General features: G+C 44.6%; 2 protein-coding genes across 2 annotated transcripts; one reads left to right on the forward strand and one right to left on the reverse strand.

The window, feature by feature from the left end:
- Positions 1–239: 239 nt before the first annotated feature.
- On the forward strand, positions 240–20063 carry LOC103642293 (probable disease resistance protein RF9). Its single transcript, XM_020545712.1, is given in 4 exon segments — positions 240–1416; positions 1681–2307; positions 17663–18514; positions 18516–20063. Coding segments are annotated over 4 exon segments (3714 nt in total). The 5' UTR covers positions 240–387; the 3' UTR covers positions 19722–20063.
- LOC109943008 (uncharacterized) lies at positions 8257–9875 on the reverse strand. Its single transcript, XM_020545713.2, has 2 exons — positions 8837–9875; positions 8257–8672 (listed from the first exon to the last, which is right to left on the reverse strand). The coding sequence occupies exons 1-2, from the start codon at positions 9795–9797 to the stop codon at positions 8629–8631; spliced, it is 1005 nt and encodes a 334-aa protein (XP_020401302.1). The 5' UTR covers positions 9798–9875; the 3' UTR covers positions 8257–8628.
- Positions 20064–20663: the final 600 nt, after the last annotated feature.

Genomic DNA, 20663 nt, shown 5'->3' on the forward strand with positions numbered 1-20663 from the left:
TTAGAAGTATCCTGGCTCCGCCACTGGTGACAATGTAGCAACAATAATAGACGTAGGATTCAATCTCAACTGCCATAACATCTGGAACCAATGGAATATCTGCTTTACGTATGAGCAACTCATGGAACATCTACTTTACTTTGAGCATGCAGCAACCGATCTGCTCCCTACTTTGAACAGCAAACATCTTCTTTACTTCGACAACCATCATGCATCGCTGTGGACAGATTCCAAGACCAGCTGTGTCGATCGAGAACCTAAAAAAAAAAGACACAAACACAAAAACCCACTGTCAGCTCAGCTCTCTTCTCATTAGAACGTCTGCTTGGTGTTGAGAATAGCAGCATCGTCTCTTCCACAAATCGATTATGTGATTAGAAGAAAGTCATGGAGGCGACGGCGCTGAGCTTGGGCAAGGCAGTGCTGGGCGGAGCGCTCAGCTATGCCAAGTCCAAGGCCGCAGAGGAGGTCGCACTGCAGCTCGGCGTCGAGGACGACGTGACCTTCATCACGGACGAGCTGCAGATGATGCAGTCCTTCCTGATGACAGCCGATGAGGAGCGAAGCCAGACCAAGGTGGTCACGACCTGGGTGACGCAGGTCCGCGACCTGGCCTACAACGTGGAGGACAGTCTCATGGATTTCGGCATCGACGTTGGGAAGAAGCCGATTTGGGGGTGCATCCCCCGTAGCTCGTGCGATCGACGTCGCATAGCCAAGGAGGTGAAGAAGCTAAGGTCCAAGGTCGAGGATGTGAGCAACAGGAACCTGCGCTACCGCCTCATCAAGGATGGCTCAAGATCCAAGCCTGCCGGTGCGGCGGAGCAAACTACTGCCTCTGATGGTGTAGAGCGTCAAAAACCAAAGGCAGACCTGCTGCAGCTGGTCACTAGCAAGGAGGTCGACCTGAGGGTCGTGGCTGTGTGTGGAACAACCGGTGATCGTGGGAAGACGGCCGCCATCCATGAGGTCTATGATCACCCAAGTGTGGCATCAAAGTATGGACTCAGGGCATGGGTTAGGCTGATCCACCCTTTCAATCCAGAAGAGTTTCTTCGTAGCATGGTACGGCAATTCTTGGAGAATTTCCATGATAAGCCTCAAGGTGGAGAAGAAGCAACAAATGTTGGGGCTACTGTCCTTCTGAAGATGGACAAGATGAACCAAAGTGATTTAGTGCACACGTTTACTACACAGTTGAGTAGCAATAGCTATCTAATTGTAATAGATGACCTATGCACAGTAGAAGAGTGGCAACGCATCAGAAGGTTCTTCCCTGACAACAAGAAAGAGAGCAGAATCATAGTGTCCACTCAGCAAGTTGAGGTTGCAGGCTTATGTACAGAGCAACCATACCAAATGTCCGAGTTTAAGCAGCTCCCGTATGACCAAACACTTTATCTGTTCCATAGGAAGGTAAGTCTCCATCTAACAATTCCTTCCGGTTATTGTTCTGTTTATTAAATTGCATGCACCAACCAGTTCAATCCAAAAGTTTAATTTGATAGGAGGAGGTGAACAATTCACTTATATTATATTCCTTATAGTTAATGGGTTTAGTCTCAAATTTAATTGTACTGAAACAGGAAACAAATTCAATCATTTAACACAACTATGGTTATTCTTTCTTCGTCATGCATGTCATGTCCTCGATTCCTCATAAATGTGTGTGTTCATCAGGTTATTAGTGAGATACAGGAAGAATATCAACCACCAAAGAGTACAGGAAATAGTTTCTCTACCTCAACTACTGGCAAAAAGTTTGATCGCATGAGGACAATGACACTGAATGATGATGTACTTGTTGGGAGAAAGACTGAGAAATCTGAAGTTATTGATTTGATTGGTCAACCTTCGGACAAGCTCTGTAAGGTGATCTCTGTGTGGGGAATGGGAGGACTTGGGAAAACTACTCTTGTCCGAAGCATCTACAGAAGCCAACAGCTTGATGACTGGAACTGGAAGCGCGCTTGGGTCACTGCTACGCGTCCTTTCGACAATGAAGTGCTCATCAGAACCCTAGCTTCGCAACTACTCCACGATTCTAATACAGCAAATATGAAGTTGGATGTCTTAAGAAAAAAGATAGACCAGCTTCTACTGAACGAGAACTATCTCATTGTTCTTGATGACCTATCATCTATTGAAGAATGGAACTTGGTTCGAGACCAATGGGCAAAGGCTAAACGCATCATAGTCACCACAAGAGAATATAGTGTTGCCAAATATTGTTCGGGAGGAGACATGAACACGCACAAACTTCAAGTCCTACAAGAAGAGGATGCACTTGCCCTCTTCCTAAAGAAGGTACTTCTGAACATTCCTCTGTCAATTATTACTATTAGTCCATCAACCCGTGCTCTCACACCGGATAAAATTTTAGAAGATATAAGTATATTGTAATGCCAAATAATCCTTTCGTTCTAAGTTATAACATATTTTGTGTTTTCTAAATATATATGTTTTTAATATATCTTGATAGTACATCTAAATATATAGCAAAAGCTAAAAAACTTAAAGCATCTTATAATATAAAATAAAGAGAGTACATTTCACTGATAAGAATTACTTATTTTTTTTATTTATTTTCTAATATGATAGATATAATAGATACTTTATAGTCTATGTCTAGTTATCATGAACATATTAATTACTATATATTTTAAGGCACTAAGGCTGCCCGCAGTGGAGGACTGGGTGCTGGACTCTATCCCATATAGCGTAAAGAAACACCTGCAGCGGGTGACTGGGTGCTAGACTCTACGCGTGATCGAGCTGCAAATGTAGAGTTCGGACGCACATGCGCTAAACGAGGCATGCAAGCAAGCAGCCGGCGGAGGCAGATGCATGCATGCACGCGGAGGTGGGGAGGCGGGCCCACATGCATGCACGCGGCCGTTCACAGCACATGCATGCACGCGGAGTGGGAAAAATATAATATAATATACGGTAGTTGGTATAGGGTTGGAATATAGAGTAAATATGAGTGCGGAGGATTGTGGTATAGAGTGCTGATCAGGACAGAATATTCTTTTTAGGGTAGAAATTTAGAGTAGTATGAGTGCGGATAGCCTAATTATATATTTTTATCCATATACACATCTTTACTGTTCTGTGGCATCTCTCTATATTTTGATAGCAATTACTTTCAAACCTTAACATTAAATGGTGGCTCTTATTGCATCATAAATCAAATCTAAATTTATATTTTTGAAATTTTATTCTTTTCTATTGATATTGAAATTTTCCTCTCTTCAAGTTAAGTTGAAACTCTTGTGCCTATTTTATTTTTCATTAACTCTTTTTTCCATTTTTCTCTACTATATTAAAGATGTTTTTGAGACCGCTCTAGGTTTCAGCTTCAGCGTGGAGCTATTGTTTATAATTTAAATTTTAAATAGTTTATTTAAATTTAAATAATAAATAAAATGACATATCTAAGGATCTGTTTGGTAAACTCCAGCACTTTGTTTGGTACTCGGAGTAGCCGTGTCATACGGGTGTTTTTTAAACTGATTCTCACATAAGGATTAAGAGTCGTTTTGAAAAAACCTGTTCTCCCTCGTCAAAATGGCTTCTCAACCAACCAACTATAAATCTCTCCTTAGAATTTACTCGAAATTACCCGCACCTGCCATCCAACAAACATTGAGCGCCTCTCTCCCGTCCCGTCCGTTCGGCGCTCATCCCAACAATTTTTTTTTTTTTGCGTCGCCGCCTGGGATTCCTCCCCCGTCTCTCCACCTGCGTTCCCCACGCCGGCCCTCACCTGCGCTCCCCTGCCTCCCCCGCCTGGCGTATCAGCAGCGCGACCATGCCGGCCAATCAAAAGAGCTCCCACGCTTCCCAGTACGTTCTGTCCAGGCCGAAGCCGCCAGTTCTATCCAGCAACAGGTGCGGTTCTCTCTTGGAGAGAGTGGTTCTACCCAATCAAAAGTCGTTTCGTATATGCATTCTTGTTATTGGTTTGAAACTAAGTTGTACTGCAAAATGGTAAAATAGACAATTGCAATAAACCACAACTCTCAGACGTCAAGAATTAGTTTACTTGGCAAACAGTTTTTTTTAAAAAAAAATGATTCTGATTCTCTAGGAGAATCAGGAGTATCAGCTTTCAGCTCCTCAGGAGGATTAGGATCTGGAGCTAAGAATCAGGAGCTGAAGCTGTGCCAAACAGGTCTGTCATCTAAAGGTTCGCAATTTCAGCTCCACGATTTTCTAGAACACCTAATGTCCTACTCCACCAACTCCACTAAATTTCGAGGAGCTGGAGCAGTCCTAAACACCACCTAAAGCACCAGCTTTCTCAAGCCCCCCATATTTAAATAAAAATGCTAAAATTATGTATAAATAGAGATTTGAACCATTGTTTTTAACTCTAAACCTACATTCATATCCATCTAGCCAACACAATACATATACTTTTCTGTTTTATATTCTATACTTAAACATAAATGGTAAGCGTAGTAACGTACGATACGTTCTTAAGTACTAAAACAGCATATGTCAATATTCAGGTTGTGGTTAAAAAAATCCCCATGGGTTCGACGTGACTCCCCATGGGGCGAATTTCAGGCTGTGGTTAAAAAAAATCCTCTCGTCTGTTCCACGCCAAAGCACGGGTCTAAGGCTCAACCCCAGCCGCGGTCGTTCTCACATGGGCTTCGATGCCGCGTGTGTATGAGTGGCGCAGGGGTTTGGGGGTTTTCTCGACCTGTGTGAGAAGGTCTTCTTCTTAATATAATACTCGGGGGCTGTCTTACCCCCGCAGGTCGAGTTTTTCAAAGCGTCCTATCTCGCGCATCGCGGACGGTCCGACATTTTTGTCCAGACATTCCGGAGCCAATGCGGACTACTATTAGAATGGAATTAAATTCCAAGAATCCAAATGGTGCGTTAGGAAAAAAATTGGATCAGAGATAAATGTCGTTGAGCTCACATGTACAGTGGCGACCTTTCTGTATTTGAGTTCACATGTACGGTGGACTTAAAAAGATAAACTAGAATTTATGATGTGAAAGTGTTAAACACTTTAACATGTTAATTAATGCCAATTATCTATTATTTGTTATATACTTGTGAATTTCTGGATTATGCCTAAAAGAGATGATATGTTGTCGATATTTTTAAAATTGTGTTGTTGTTTCTATAATTTTCTTCGTGATTAGTAACTTTGAACTGCATGATGTCAGTTTTATCGGTTTACTTTTCTATATTTGAGCTATCATGTACATGATTATATATTTCTTATTTTATTTGTTTGTTGGACGGTTGGGCAATTAATATTATCAGGGCGAACTACCCAACAAATATCTGTTATCTACCCAAGTAATATCCGTTATATGTTTCTTACCCGCCTGAATTATTATTCGGTCCCGTCTTGTATCCGTCTCGAATTTTAACTACCCGTATCCGATCATGTATCTGAGAGAAATATATTAGGGTAGGATACAAAATAACCCCATATCCAAATGTATCTGTCTTGTTTTCACCCCTATTTAAAACTCAACCAAACATCAATGGAACATATATAGCTAGGTTAGCTTCATGGTCTAGAATAACATAGAGATTGGGAGAACTAGAATAGGGATGGGAAGAACACGAGGTGGCGTTGGAAGATAGGATAGTTATAGAGAATCCAGTTATCTTTTATCTGTTACTAACCTTAGGATTGACAAATGATGATTAGTCCCTAAGGACTATATAATATATATATAGGCAGTAGACCTGGGCCTAATGGGCCTTAACACCCCTCCTCAAACTCAATGTGGAAATGGAGGATCTGAAGCATTGAGTTTGATCAAGTGGAACTGATGTTGTGCTCTTGTTTGTGCTTTGGTGAAGAAATCTGCTAATTGAGATTCTAAGGGTACATATTGAAGATCAATAGTCTTCTGCTGACAATGAGACCGAGTAAATGATGCATCAACACCAATGTGTTTAGTAAGTTCATGCTTCACTGGATCATGAGAAATCTATATAGCACTCAAGTTATCACATAACAGAGGTGTAGGAGTGTCACAAGAGACACCAAGATCAGCCAATAGCCAGCGGAGCCAAATAATTTCAGCAGTGGTAGTAGCAAGGGCACGAAGTTCGGCTTCCGCACTGGAACGAGATATGGCCGCTTGCTTCTTGGATTTCCAAGCAATAGGAGAGGATCCAAGAAGAATACAGTAACCAGTAGTAGAACAACGATCAACAGGATCACTTGCCCAAGTGGCATCAGAATACGCATGTAGCCGAAGGGGGCTATCAGAAGCATAGAGTAAACATCTGGATCGTGTCCCACGTAAATATCGAAGCACCCGAAGCAAATGACCATAATGAACTGAAGTTGGTGTAGATACAAATTGACTCAACATATGAACAGCATGAGCAATATCAGGTCTGGTGATGGTGAGATAAACAAGACTACCCACAATATGACGATATCGAGTGGGGTCTGCTAGAGGTGTCCCATCCTTCGGACGAAGTTTTAAATGAATATCCATTGGTGTTGCAGCTGTGCGAGTATCAGTAATTCCAGAGCGATCAAGAAGGTCTTGTATATACTTGGACTGCGACAGGTAAAAACCTTTTGGAGTCTGCTGAACTTCAATGCCCAAGAAATAGCTAAGTGGACCCAAATCAGACATCTGAAATTCCTTACTAAGATGCTGCTTGACATGAGAAATATGTTCTGAGTTATCGCCTGTAATCAGCATATCATCCACATATAATAGAAGTAAAGTGCGGCCTTTTGGAGAGACATGAACGAACAATGCAGGATCATGTTCACTAGAAGAAAAACCAGCAACTGTGATGGCAGAGATGAATCTCTCAAACCAAGCATGAGGAGCTTGTTTCAGCCCATACAATGCACGACGGAGACGACAAACGTGCCCTGATGGAGTATCAACCCCCGGAGGAGGATGCATATAAACTTCTTCATGTAGATCACCATTGAGAAAAGCATTCTTAACATCCATCTGGGAGATAGTCCAAGAAGATGAGGTTGCAACTGCAATCAAGGTTCGAACAGTAGTCATATGTGCAACAGGTGCAAAAGTCTCATCATAATCAAGTCCTTGAGTCTGTTGGAAACCACGAGCCACAAGACGAGCTTTATACCTCTCAATGGAACCATCGGATTTTGTTTTAACTTTGAAGACCCATTTACATGTGATAGGAACAACATGTGAGGGTAAAGGAACAATATCCCATGTACCAGTGCGTTCAAGAGCAGCCAATTCATCAATCATTGCTAGCTGCCACTCAAGAATCCCAGAAGCTTCCTGATAAGTAGTGGGTTCAACAATTGCCACAGCAGTCCGAGGGAAACCATAACGATCTGGAGGTTCAATAGTACCACGATCACGAAGACGATATCCCTGATTAAAAAAATCATTAGACTCAGAGTTGTTAGTACAAGACTCAGGTACAGGATCAGTATCAGGACCAGCCGTAGGGATAGAGCGGGAACGACGAATGTAGGTTTGGATGATAGGTGGTTTGGAAGAGAAAGAGGTGGATGACGTGGAGGTGGAAGGTGGTGTTATGGGAATGAGAATATCAGATGTGGATGTAGAAGATGATGGTTCAGATGGAGGAATGGAAGGAAGACACATGAAAGAAGTAGATTCTGTGGGATAATAGGTGGAGTGAGTAGACTGGTTGTGAAAGAAGGGGCGATTTTCATTGAAACTCACATCTCTAGAAATCCGAATACGACGAGTAGATGGATCATAACAACGATAGCCTTTGTGTTCAGGACTGTATCCAAGGAATACACACTCTACAGATTGAGCAGTCAATTTAGTCCGCTCACGTGGTGGTAACAAGACATAGCATATACATCCAAACACTCGAAGATGATCATATCGTGGAGAAGTCCCAAAAAGAACTTCACCCGGTGATTTACCAGAAAGTTTTGATGAAGGTTGTCTATTAATGAGATACACGGCAGTGGAAACAGCTTCACTCCAAAAGTGTGAAGGCACAAAAGAAGATATCAAAAGAGTACGAGCACTCTCAATAATATGACGGTGTTTGCGTTCAGCAACACCATTTTGGGCATGAGCACCAGGACAAGAAAGTTGAGCTAGAGTACCCTCTATGGTCAATATCTGGCGAAAATGATCAGATAGGAATTCACCACCAGAATCTGAACGAAAAACTTTAATAGTAGCAGAAAACTGGGTGTGAACCATGCGAGTGAAGGACTTGTAAATAGAAGGCAATTCCGAGCGACGTTTCATGAAGTAAAGCCAAGTATAACGAGAATGATCATCAATAAAAATGACATAATATTTATGACCACCTTTAGAAACAAACGGAGCTGGACCCCAAACATCAGAGTGAATTAGATCAAAAGGTTTAGCAGAATGGGAATTACTAGTAAAATATGGAAGTTGTATTTGTTTTCCAAGATGACAACCTTTACAATGAAAACTAGACTCAACATGAGTAGAGCCTAAACATCCTGACTTTATTAGAGTAGACAGACGGGATCCACATAAGTGACCTAGACGATGATGCCACTGGGCGAATGACGTCGTGGGGCCCGAAGCAGCGAGCACATGAGGTGTAGTTGTAGGGGATGAAGGAAGGCGCAAGGTGTCCAAGATGTAAAGGCGAGGCGAAGATTTACGGCGACGGCCAGTCCCAATCACATCCCCTGTTTTGCGATCCTGTACAAAACAAGATGAGTCATCAAATCCAACAAAACAATTGTGATCGGTAATTTGACCAACTGATAGTAGATCCATGGATAATTGAGGTACAAAAAATATATTTGGGACAGTATAAGTTGAATCAGAAAGAGAACCCTTGTGGGTGACATGACATAAAGTACCATCAGCAGTCTGAACAGAAGTACCCTCGGTGACAGGTGTAGTAGACGTCAGCCGTGACTTATCAGATGTCACATGAAAGGAAGCTCCAGAATCAAGAACCCAAGATGATGACAAAGCACCAGCAGATGAAGTAGCAGCAACCGCAACTGAGCCTCTAGAAGATGGTCCTGTACCACGACCACGAGTAGCACGACGGACACGAAAATCAGCCAGCTTCTCTGGAAACTTAGCAAAACAGTTCTCAGACCGATGAGTGGTCTTTTGGCAGTGTTCACAAGGCGGAAAGGAAGTGTTCCTAGACCTCTGAGTAGCAGCCAACACACTATGAGAACTCACACCAGTAATAGAGGACATAGACTTCAGACGAGTCTCTTCAGCAAGCAATTCGGACAAAGCCTGAGCCATGGTGAGAGTATCTGAACTGTGAAGGAGCCTTGCACGAAGGGAATCAAATTCAGGTCGAACTCCCATAACAAATCTGTAGGTAAAGAACTTGTCAATGAACTTGTGGGCTGGACAAGGCACAGCGGTACAAGCGGGCACCATGGAGGTCAATGCACTCATAATCCGATCAAAAGCTGAATAATATTCATCAATGGACATATCATGTTGCTCAATCACATGAGTCTGTTGCATAAGGGTATGTAGAAGAGCACCACTATCCTGAACAAATCGATCCTTCAGATGTGACCAGATAGCCTTAGCAGTGGTAAATTTGGACAGACTCATAATCATAGTTGGTTTAGTGCTGTTGACCATTGCAGCCATTACCTTGCCATCATTTATCTGCCAAGTCTTGATTGCAGCAGCATTGCTTCTATCAGCTGCTAAAACTGGAGAATCTTCAGTCAAATGAAATAGTAATCCGTGACCTCTTAATGCAGTCTCGACACAAAAAGCCCATTCTGGATAATTCTGCCCATCAAGCACAATATTGACAACAATAGCGTTGGTCGACATAGTGAATAGCAATAAAATGCTGAAGATTAGCAGATCTGAAAAAAAACTGGCTTGATGGTATCGAGAGTCCGAGACTGTGCGAAGTCACAGGACAGCAGCAGATCTCACGGGGGCTGCTGCAGCAGATCTGGCCGGGGCTGCAGCAGCAGATCTGACCGGCGCTGCAGACAGTGCACAGGCCTGTGTGCGGCTGATGGCACGCAGGAGTCCGGACGGATCCGTGCAGGAGCCTGCGGGGACAGCGCGCAGGAGACTGCAGCGACAGCAACGGCGCAGCAGACGGGCAGAGATCCGCGCAGAAAGAAGGATCCGCGCAGGGGCAGAGATCCGCGCAGAGTGGCGGGGCAGATCCACAACGGTGCAGGCGACCAGCGCAGATGGATGACGCAGAGCAGCGGGGCGGAGATCCGTGCAGGAGATGGCGCCGCAGAAGCTAACGGCGCAGCGCGGGGCGGAGTCCGCGCAGGAGCCGCCGCAGAAGCCGACGGCGCAGCGCGGGGCGGAGTTCGCGCAGGAGCGGCGGCACCGGGTGGCCGCGACAGCAGGCCGCAGCAGCCGACGGCGCAGCGCAGGGCGAAGATCCGCGCGGGCCGCAGCGCGGGACGGAGATCCGCGCAGGGACGGCGGCGCCGCGACTGCAGCGGAGGATGGGGGGACCGCGACGGCGGCTGAGGATGGAAGGCCGCGACGGCGGACGGCAGCTGAGGATAGGGAGGCCGCGACGGCGGCCGGCGGCTGAGGATGGGAAGGCCGCGACGGCGGCCGGCGGCTGAGGATGGGAAGGCCGCGACGGCGGCTAAAAAATTAGGAAAAACCCTAATCGTAACCTGCTTGATACCATGTTACTAACCTTAGGATTGACAAATGATGATTAGTCCCTAAGGACTATATAATATATATATAGGCAGTAGACCTGGGCCTAATGGGCCTTAACATTATCATGTACAGTGGCGACCTTTTTGGTGTCATTTTAGTTGTCGTTTAGACGACATTGTCTCCAAAATATAATTTTGTCCAATGTTTTTTTGCTGAAATATAAAAATAAACTCTTAAGACATTTATACTTCTATAAAAGTACTTTTTAAGAGAAATCGGTTTATATAAATATTAGGTTTCAAAACTAAATAACAAAGTAGTTATTTGTAGTCAAAATTTTATAAGTTCGACTCGAATCTTGTCCAAAACGACAACTAATAGGACATCGGATGGAGTACTCTCGTAGTACTCCTCTTTAATACAATAGGCTCAAAACTAGTTTCTCTTTCTACTGTCCTGGACGATGTCCTTTCCGCTCCCGTCCCTTCCGCTCCCGTCCCTTCCGCTCCCGTCCCCTGACCTTCCACCTCCGGCCGACGCCTCAGCCCCTCCAACCCACAGCCTCACGCCGGTCATCCTCCCAAGGCCGGCGGCCACCCAACCTGCTACCCCGGCGTCGGCCTCCTCTCCTCTCTTCGCCCAGTCTGTAGCGGTTCTTCCTGGTGGCCGTTCAAAGGCACAACGATGGTTTATAAGGAGGCGTTGGTGGACGGAAGGTCCACTGCCTGCGGCGCTGATGTTGGTGACGGTGGTTGGGTGAAGGTTGTGGGACGTCGGTCTCGCCGTCGAAGTCCCTGCCCCCCTCTTCCCTTGCACCCCCAGACCCGTTCCTGTTGATTTACGTGGGAAGTGCTTCAACTGTTTCTCACCGTCCCACCGTGCGGCTGACTGTGGCAGTTTGGTGCGGTGCTTCCATTGCCGCCTGCCTGGGCATCGGGTGCGCGCGTGTCCACGTCGGAAGAAGACTCTGCATCACCCAGCGAAGGTGTTGGTGTGGCGTCCAGTTCCCAGGAAGGTCGTCCCGGAGAAAGTTCCTCTCTGTGATATGGAAGGTGTTTCGCGGGTCGGCGGTGATGGTGATGGAATGAAGAAGATGAAGCGCACTCGCCGTGGACAGAGGCGTCGAAGGATGGACCGGGAGGACTTGGGCGCACCTGGTCGGGTCTCATCATTGGCTTCTTCTTCCTTGCCTTCGGTGGTGCACCCCCCTCGCTCGCATATCCTTAAGCATTCAAGGTTGATCGACCAGGCGGAGGAGGATTTTCAGCGTGCTCTGATCGTCAATGTTCTTGGCCAAGAGGGTTCTGACTGCGCCGCTGTGATTTTGGAGGCGCTCGCCTCGAAGTATGGTCTTGAGGCTGATGCGCTCCAAATCCGACGTGCTGCGTCCAACTTGTACCTGGCTTTCTTCCCCTCCGTGGAACACGCTGTTCGCGCCTTGGCTGGTGGACATTCCTTTCAATACCCCCCCTCCGGCTGCATCTTAGGAGGTGGTCACGTCAGGCATCAGCTTCTGGTGGAGGTGCCCTCCCTGTGCTTATGGATGTTGAACTTGGCGGGATTCTGGCACACCTCTGGGGGATTGATACGGCAGAGCATCTACTCGGTGGACACTACATTGTTCAGGGATTACATCCGGATTCTGTTGATGGGACGGATTTGTCAGTTCTGAAACTGAAGGCTTGGGGTTTCTCTATGGATTGCTTGCCCTCTCGCTATGATCTCCATGTTGAAGAGCCGACGTCTATTGGTGAAGATGGATCCTGCTTCCCTCGCACATTGATTTACTCCGTTTCGGTGAAGGTGACTACTCCGGTTGCATTGCCGGTTGAGGAGCAGCCTCTGTTTTCCTCCCCGGATGATGATGAAGATCGGGATAGCAAGCATCAGCGTCAGAGGAAGCACCTTCCAAATCATCAGTTCTCTGCGGTCCGGACCTCCGTTCATGCACGGTTGGGACCACGTATCACTCCTTATGGGGGAGGTGGAACAGTTGATGCCGCTCCTCTTCCAAATTCCTCGGTTGATGAGTTGCAGGCGCCTGTTCACTCCGTCCCTGGCAATCCTTCATCTCCTGCATTAGGGGCGCCAATTATTGCCAATATTAGACCCCTTCCTGCTTCAGTTGGGGATTCTGTAGTTTCCACCGGTGGGAAGACTGCTGATATGACTTTGGCCATTTTCCGGGAATGCTCTAGTTCCTTTGGAATCAACATTTAATTTGGAGGAGCAATCTGAGTCAAGATTTCTGGTTTCTTCATGGGACTACAATATCAGGGCCAAACCTCCCTGCTTCAAGGTTTATGCTCGTAAAAAAATCTCGGTTCAGCTAGCACAGTCTGAGGAGATTGGAACTTCTACTCCTTTGCAGAAATTTAAAGATGGAATTACAAAACAGATCAATGGAATCCTGCCAGCCCCTATCCAACCAGTCAAACGAAAGAGAAAGCTGATTCCTAGCAATTTCAACCAAAGGCGAAGCAGGAGGGTGGCCAAGATACCACCTGAATTAGGCTCTCCCTCTGCTGCAAAGGTGTGCAAGCATCTGGGGTTCTGTGACGAGAGAGAGAATATTTCCTTCACGGATGCAAGAAGATATGCTAAACTGTTTGATTCACCTCTTTCTAGAGAGCATATTACTGCGCTGGCAGCCCTGTTCGGTTGGGAGGTGCCCCCACCTGGGCAGTCCTGAGCTGTGCGTTTTGGTGGAGCTGGCTGAATTTGTTTTTCATGGATTCAAATGGTATTCTGATATGGAATGTGAGGGGTCTCAACGATCGTGTTAAGAGAGACTCTATTAAATCTTTGGTTCTTGACACAATGCCTTCTATTGTGTGCCTGCAAGAGACCAAGCTGTCATCCATCTCTGATTTTGATATTATTACAATTCTTGGGTCGGCATATGGTAATTTTATTTTTAGCCCCGCCATTGGAACCAGGGGGGTATTCTTGTAACATGGCGCGACAGAACTCTTTCCACTGGAGTTTCTGTCATCAAGGAGTTCTCAGTGTCAGTTCAATTTCAGTTGCTGTCAGGTCAACTCTGGTGGTTCACAGGTGTGTATGGGCCTCATCAAGATAACCTCAAACTAGCCTTTCTTCAGGAGCTCGGTGTGGTCAGGAATGAATGTGAAGGGCCATGGATCATTGCTGGGGATTTTAACATGATTTATAGAGCAGAAGATAAGAATAATTCCAATATTAATCGACCTTTGATGGGAGATTTCAAAAACTGGATCAATTCTCTGGAATTAAAAGAAATACCGTTATGTGGGAGGAGATTCACCTGGTCAAATCAGAGAGAAGACCCTACCCTTGTCAAGCTGGATCATGTATTCTGCACTAACAGCTGGGAAGAGTTTTTTCCGGATTGTATGCTCTTTAGTAATGCCACTGAGGCCTCTGATCACTGTCCCTTGACTCTCAAACTCAAGATGGATCTTAGGGGGAAGCGCAGATTTCATTTTGAAAGTTTTTGGCTTAAGCTCCCTGAGTTCCTTGAGGAGGTTGCTGCCTCCTGGAATCAGCCAGCTCATTGTTACTATCCTCTTGAGAAAGTGTCCATGAAGCTGAAGAGATTGTCCAAAAGACTACAGTCTTGGGGGCATAAAATGGTGGGTAATGTTGAGACTCAATTGGGTTTGGCTCGCGAGGTGTTGCACAGACTGGAGATTGCCCAGGATATTAGGACCCTGGCTGTGGAAGAGGTTTGGTTGCTGCGAAAACTGAAACAACATTGTCTCGTCCTAACTTCTTTACAATGGACAATCGCCCGATTAAGGTCTCGGATCCAGTATTTGAAGGAAGGGGATGCAAATACAAGATTTTTTCATATGCAGGCTTGCTTTAGAAAAAAAGAGAAACTTTATTTCTCATTTGGAGGATGAGGGTAGGACTGTGACTAACCATGACCAGATGCAGGAGCTGTTGGATAGTTTCTTTTCAGATCTTTTGGGGACTGAAATCCAGAGACCTTTCACTCTTAATTTGCTAAATTGCCACAGGGATCCAGTTGACCTAAGCGATTTAGAATCTCCTTTCTCCGAAAGGGAGGTTCAGGATACGATTGCAAGCCTTCCCAATGATAAAGCACCTGGCCCTGATGGTTTCACAGGAAGGTTTTACAAATCTGCTTGGCACATCATTAAGACATATATTATGGCTGTGCTGGAATATCTTCGTTTTGGAAATGCTCACAGTTTGGGGCTGCTGAATTCAGCATATCTTGTGCTTATCCCCAAAAAAACGGATGCCTTGTCAGCCAGGGATTTCCGGCCTATTAGCCTAATTCACAGCTTCGCTAAATTGGTTACAAAGTTGCTAGCTAATAGGCTCGGCCCCCACCTTCAGAAGTTGGTGGCTGCTAATCAAAGTGCTTGTGAAAGGAAGATCGATTCATGATAATTACATGATGATGCAACACTCTATTAAATCTCTTCACAAAAAAAGAGTCTCAAGTTTATTTTTAAAATTGGACATCTCCAAGGCTTTTGACTCCGTTTCTTGGGCTTTTCTCATTGAGGTGCTTTCTCACCTTGGATTTGGAAATATTTGGCAAAAATTGATTTCGAATCTGTTGGCTTCATCTTCCACTCAAGTGCTGCTGAATGGGTCTCCTGGTCTTCCTATTAGGCATCGGAGAGGGCTTCGCCAAGGTGATCCCCTTTCCCCCATGCTATTTGTGCTAATCATGGATGTCCTTAGCAGTATGTTTTTGCTAGCCGAAGATAGGGGGTTGCTTCATAACCTTCAGGAAGGGAATGTCCAAAACAAAATTTCTATTTATGCCGACGATGTGGTTCTGTTTGTTAAACCTATAGTGGAAGATCTGAACTGTGTTAAGGTAATATTGGACTGCTTTGGTTCAGCGTCTGGACTGGTGTGTAATATGAACAAGAGCTGCGCCATCCCAATTAAATGTAGCGACCAAGCTGTGCAGCAGGGATGCAACCTTCTCCTTTGTAGCTCGGCGTCCTTCCCTTGTACTTATTTGGGTCTCCCAATATCAGATAGAAAGCTCAGAAAGGCAGATCTTATGGACTGGGTTTAGAAGATAGCAGATAGACTCCCCAATTGGAAGGCTTGGCTACTTAATCTCGCTGGCAGACGACGTTGGTGCGTTTTGTTCTCTCTGCCATCCCTATTTATCTTCTCATTGCCATGAGTATTCCCAAGTGGGTGATCAAATCGATTGATAAGATTCGCAGAGGGTTCTTATGGAGAGGCAGAAAGGACGTGAATGGAGGTAACTGTTTAGTCTCTTGGGATGTCGTTACAAGGCCGCTTTTATTTGGTGGGCTTGGGGTCCCAAATTTGTATTATCAGAGCTGGGCACTGCAAGCTAAATGGCTGTGGCTGGAGAAAACAGATTCAAATAAGCCCTGGCATGGGCTTAAGCTGCCTGTGCCTTTGCAGGTCAGGAAGTTCTTTCATGCTTCGGTTATTACTGCGGTGGGCAACGGAAACAGAACTTTATTTTGGACTGATAGATGGATAAATGGCGGCTGCATCAATGATTTTGCTCCTAATGTCGTTTCCAAGGTTGATAAACTTATTGTCTCCACTAGAACAGTGGCCCAGGCTCTTGGAGGACAGCAATGGATCAGTGACATCTTGACACCTCTTTCCTGGACGGGGATCCGACAATTTTTGCTGATTTGGGATGCTGTAAGCAATATTGTGTTAACACAGGAGGCGGATATTCACACCTGGCTGCATACTTCCTCTGGTCAGTTTTCTTCTAGGTCTTGTTACAGGGCTTTTTTTATGGGAGCTATTATTTTTGAACCTTGGAAGAGGCTTTGGAAATCGTGGGCTCCCCCAAAGTGCAAGTATTTCTTGTGGTTGGCTATTCGGAATAAATGTTGGACTTCAGATAGATTGGAGAAGAGAGGTCTGGACCACCCAGTGTCTTGCCTACTCTGCGATCTATCGCAGGAAACCATACAACATATTTTGTGTACCTGTGTCTTTGCAAGACAGTTTTGGCATTCCATTCTGTTCGTGTTGGATGTAGGTAATCTCTCTCCATCAGGAGATGAGACCTCCTTTGCTGATTGGTGGCGAAAAACAAGTAAGAAGATTCATAAAAGTAAGCGAAAGGGCATGAACAACATCATCATTTTGGGGGCATGGTGTTTATGGATCCACCGCAACAAAGCTGTCTTTAATGGGGAGACCCTTTCGCTAAGCTCTATCAGATGCGTCTTTCTTGATAAGATTGGGTGTTGGATTACGGCTGGAGCCAAGCATCTTCAGAGCTTTGGCTTAGAGCTCGCGCATAACCTTCACAGGTTCTAGGGAGTGGTGTGAGTTTTTTGTTTTTTGATTAAGCCTGCTTAGGGCATTGTACCTTGGTCCATTATGGACCTTTTTTCTTCTCTAATTAAAATGATGCGCAGTTCTCCTGCGCTTTCGAAAAAAAATACAATAAGCTCTACCGGCATTGTGATCTCTACAGCGCAGCTGCAACTATGGCTTAGAAATCACAACCAAAAGTTGACATACTGTTCTTTTAGACTCAAAAGTTGGCATGCATACTTAAACTAGAAAACTAGGACACGTTCAGTCTGGTGGCTCCCATATAAGTGGCAAGAATGGAATAACCGAGGTAAGACCTAATCCATCATTTTGCAAAGAGACTGCTCGAACCTAGGACCTTTTGGCTCAGTAGGAAGACTTCTCACCACTGAGCTTTCTAACTACGAATCTATTAATGTTAAATACGAATAAGCGGTTACACCAATTAACTTTGAGCTAGATAGCCTAATAGTTTAATGACCATTTCGGTTTCAATAACTATGATTTGGTCAAGTCGTCATCTTATTGTTCTTACATTTGTTTCACTCTAATGTTTGCTCCCCAATAATGCTAGTAGAAAGGCTGTGCAAGCTTGTAGAGTAAGACAGATCCCACAGTTTTTTTTTTAATGTTGCTTCAGCTTCACAAAAATTATTGGTCAAACAATGACATGCATTTTGTATTTTCAGTTAAAAACAATTGTTTTTTCCATTTCATGTTGTATTTAAGCTTAGCTACATTTGCTGCAGGTGTTTAACAACCACACTGAAAATACAAATTTAGGTACTGATATGTTGGATCAAGCAGCACTAATCATTAAGAAGTGTCATGGACTTCCCCTTGCAATATCTGCAATAGGTGGATTCCTAGCTAATAAGCCCAAAACTGCTACTGAATGGAGGAAGGTCAATGATCGCATCAGGGCTGAATTGGACATGAATCCGGAACTTAGGAGTATAAAGACAGTTCTTATGAGGAGCTATGACGGTTTACCATACCATCTCAAGTCCGCTTTCTTATACATGTCCATATTTCCAGAAGATTACAAAATTAAGCGGAAACGTTTGATAAGGAGATGGATTGCTGAGGGTTACTGTAGAGGAATGCATGGCATGAGTGCAGAAGAAGTTGGTGACAGATATTTTGAGGAGCTTTTGGATAGGAGCATGATCCTGCTGTTGGAAGAGGACACTAAGTATGGTGGGGCCATTGATTCTTGTCAGCTTCATGATATCATCCGTGAAATATGCATACTAAAGGCTAGGGAGGAAAACCTTGCTTTTACTCTGGAGGAAGGGTGTTGTTTGAGCGACGCACAAGGTACAATACGTCATCTTGCTATAGGCAGCAACTGGAAAAGAGATAAAGATGTACTGGTGGAGAGCATGCTGGACTTGTCGCATGTGCGGTCATTGACCGTGTTTGGAGAATGGAAACCATTTTTTATTTCTGATAAGATGAGGTTTCTCAGAGTGCTCGATTTGGGTGATACATTTGGGTTAAGAGATCGTCATCTTGATCAGATTGGCCAGCTCCTTCACCTGAAGTACCTGTCTATACGAGGATGTTACGATATCTGCTGCCTTCCAAGTTGTTTGGGAATGAAATCTGAGGCACCTCCAAACTCTGGATGGTAGAGGTACAAGAATAGCTAGTTTTCCATCTGCGATCACCAAGCTACAGAAGCTAGAGCAACTTCTTGCATCTGGTGCTGATGATGGATTCGCCTATGACTATCGCCATGATTCATCTAGTAAAAGCTGTCTCATTCCAGATTTCGAGAATCACCTGATATATGACCCCAGATCTGTATCCCATGATGCCATGCCGAGGATAGTCCAAGATGCTTTTCTTTTGTGGCATAGTGAAATGTCAGATGGCTCCAGACGAGTAAGGGAGTATGTTCCCATGAGAAAGAATAATTGCTGCACATCTTTGCTATACCACATCCGTATGGGTCTACTACGGTTCATCTTTGGCTTGTCAATTTGCTATTTCTGCTGGAGGCCAGAAGCTATGGGTGCAGGTTTCAACAGGCGAGATGTATTCAACTTCAACATGATATCCACCTTAAATATGATTCTATTTGGGGGCGTTAAAGCTCCTAGAGGAATCAGGAAACTGAAAGCCCTGCACACACTAGGAGTTGTCGATGTTTCACGGAGCAAGACCGCTCTGAAAGAACTTGAAGAGCTTACTCAGCTACGTAAGCTTGCTGTGGCTGGGGTGCACAGCAAATACAGCAACAAGTTCTGGTCTGTCATTTCCGCTAACAAGCAACTCCGATCTCTGTCAGTGAAGGGTTTAGGGTTAGATAGTTGTTTCGGTGGGGATTTGTTGCCACCAATACACCTTGAGAGCCTCAAGCTGGAAGGCAAGCTGGTCAGAATAAATGAGTGGATCCATAAGCTTCAGAATCTATCCAAGTTGCAGCTGTATAATACCAAAATTGACTCAGCTGATCCCATGCAAGCTATTGGACAGCTACCAAATCTTACAATGCTGACTCTGTGTCATGGTTCTTTTATGGACAACAGCGAGCTCCTTTTCCATGGTCCATCTTCTTTCCCGGAGCTCATGGTGCTGAAGCTCAAAGACGTAGATTGCGAGATAGTATCTTTTAAAGAACAGGCAATGCCGAAGCTCGAGCTGATACACGCTGATTTTCAGGGGGGAATTTGTGGGCTAGCATTTCTCGCGAGCCTCAAGGAAATTCGGCTGGGTACTAGAACCAGAGACACATTGAAGAAAGATCTGCAGAAGCAGCTCACAGGAGATCTAGAACGTGTCAGTCTGAAGCTGTTGTAACTGATCCAGCCGGCAGGACAAACACCTTGCTGTTTGTGACAACGGTTCTGAGGTTGGACCGTTGGAAAAGGTCCAGACTAGGGGGTGGAAAAGGTCCAGACTGATCCCGTTCTGCCATTTCTACATTCAACCTGCTCAAATTCGTATTTGCAGTTATCCCAATCGTTTTCGCATTTTTTTTATGTATTTGGCAAATTTGAGAACAGGATATAAACGACGCAACTGCTTTTTTTTTAACGAACTTAGACATGTTCATGTTTAATTTAGTCCTAAAAACTGTAACATGTTTATGACAACATATATGCATGTATGTAATATAACTACTTAGAATGGTTGCAAGCACATGTATGGACTCTATTTACCGTAGTACCCTCTCCGGTGTCCTATTATTTATCGTTTTGGACAAGGTTTTAGTCAGATTTTAATTATAAATAACTGTTATATTAATTAGTTTTGAAACCTAATATTTATATGCACCAATTTATCTTAGAAAGTACTTTTATCAAAGTATAAATGTATAGAGTTTATTTGTATTTTAACAAAAAACATATTGTTCAAAGCTATTTGGAGACTGTGTCGTTGTCCTAAATGACAAATAATAGGACACCGGAAGGAGTAGAAATTATATTGAACTAGAACATTGGGGGGCGTGTTGTGCGCCTCACCTAGGCTCAATATCTATAAATGTTGAATTCTGGTTCTAAAATGGAGGGAGATCCTGAGCAGTTTGTGTACTGAAATGTTGCTTTGTGAGCAGTTTGTGTACTGAAAAGTTCTTTGCTTGATTCTGGTGCTGGTATGTTCACAAGAAGATTTGATGGTTCAGTTGATTTAGATATAGGACTTGAAGGTGCTTGCTTGATCTCCACCTCACCATCGTCATGCCCTGCATGTCAAAGGCCCGCTAGTGAAACTGCGGTGACTTTTTACTGCAAGGTATTC

Source organism: Zea mays, chromosome 10 (assembly GCF_902167145.1).
Source record: "Zea mays cultivar B73 chromosome 10, Zm-B73-REFERENCE-NAM-5.0, whole genome shotgun sequence".
Lineage (NCBI taxonomy): Eukaryota > Viridiplantae > Streptophyta > Magnoliopsida > Poales > Poaceae > Zea > Zea mays.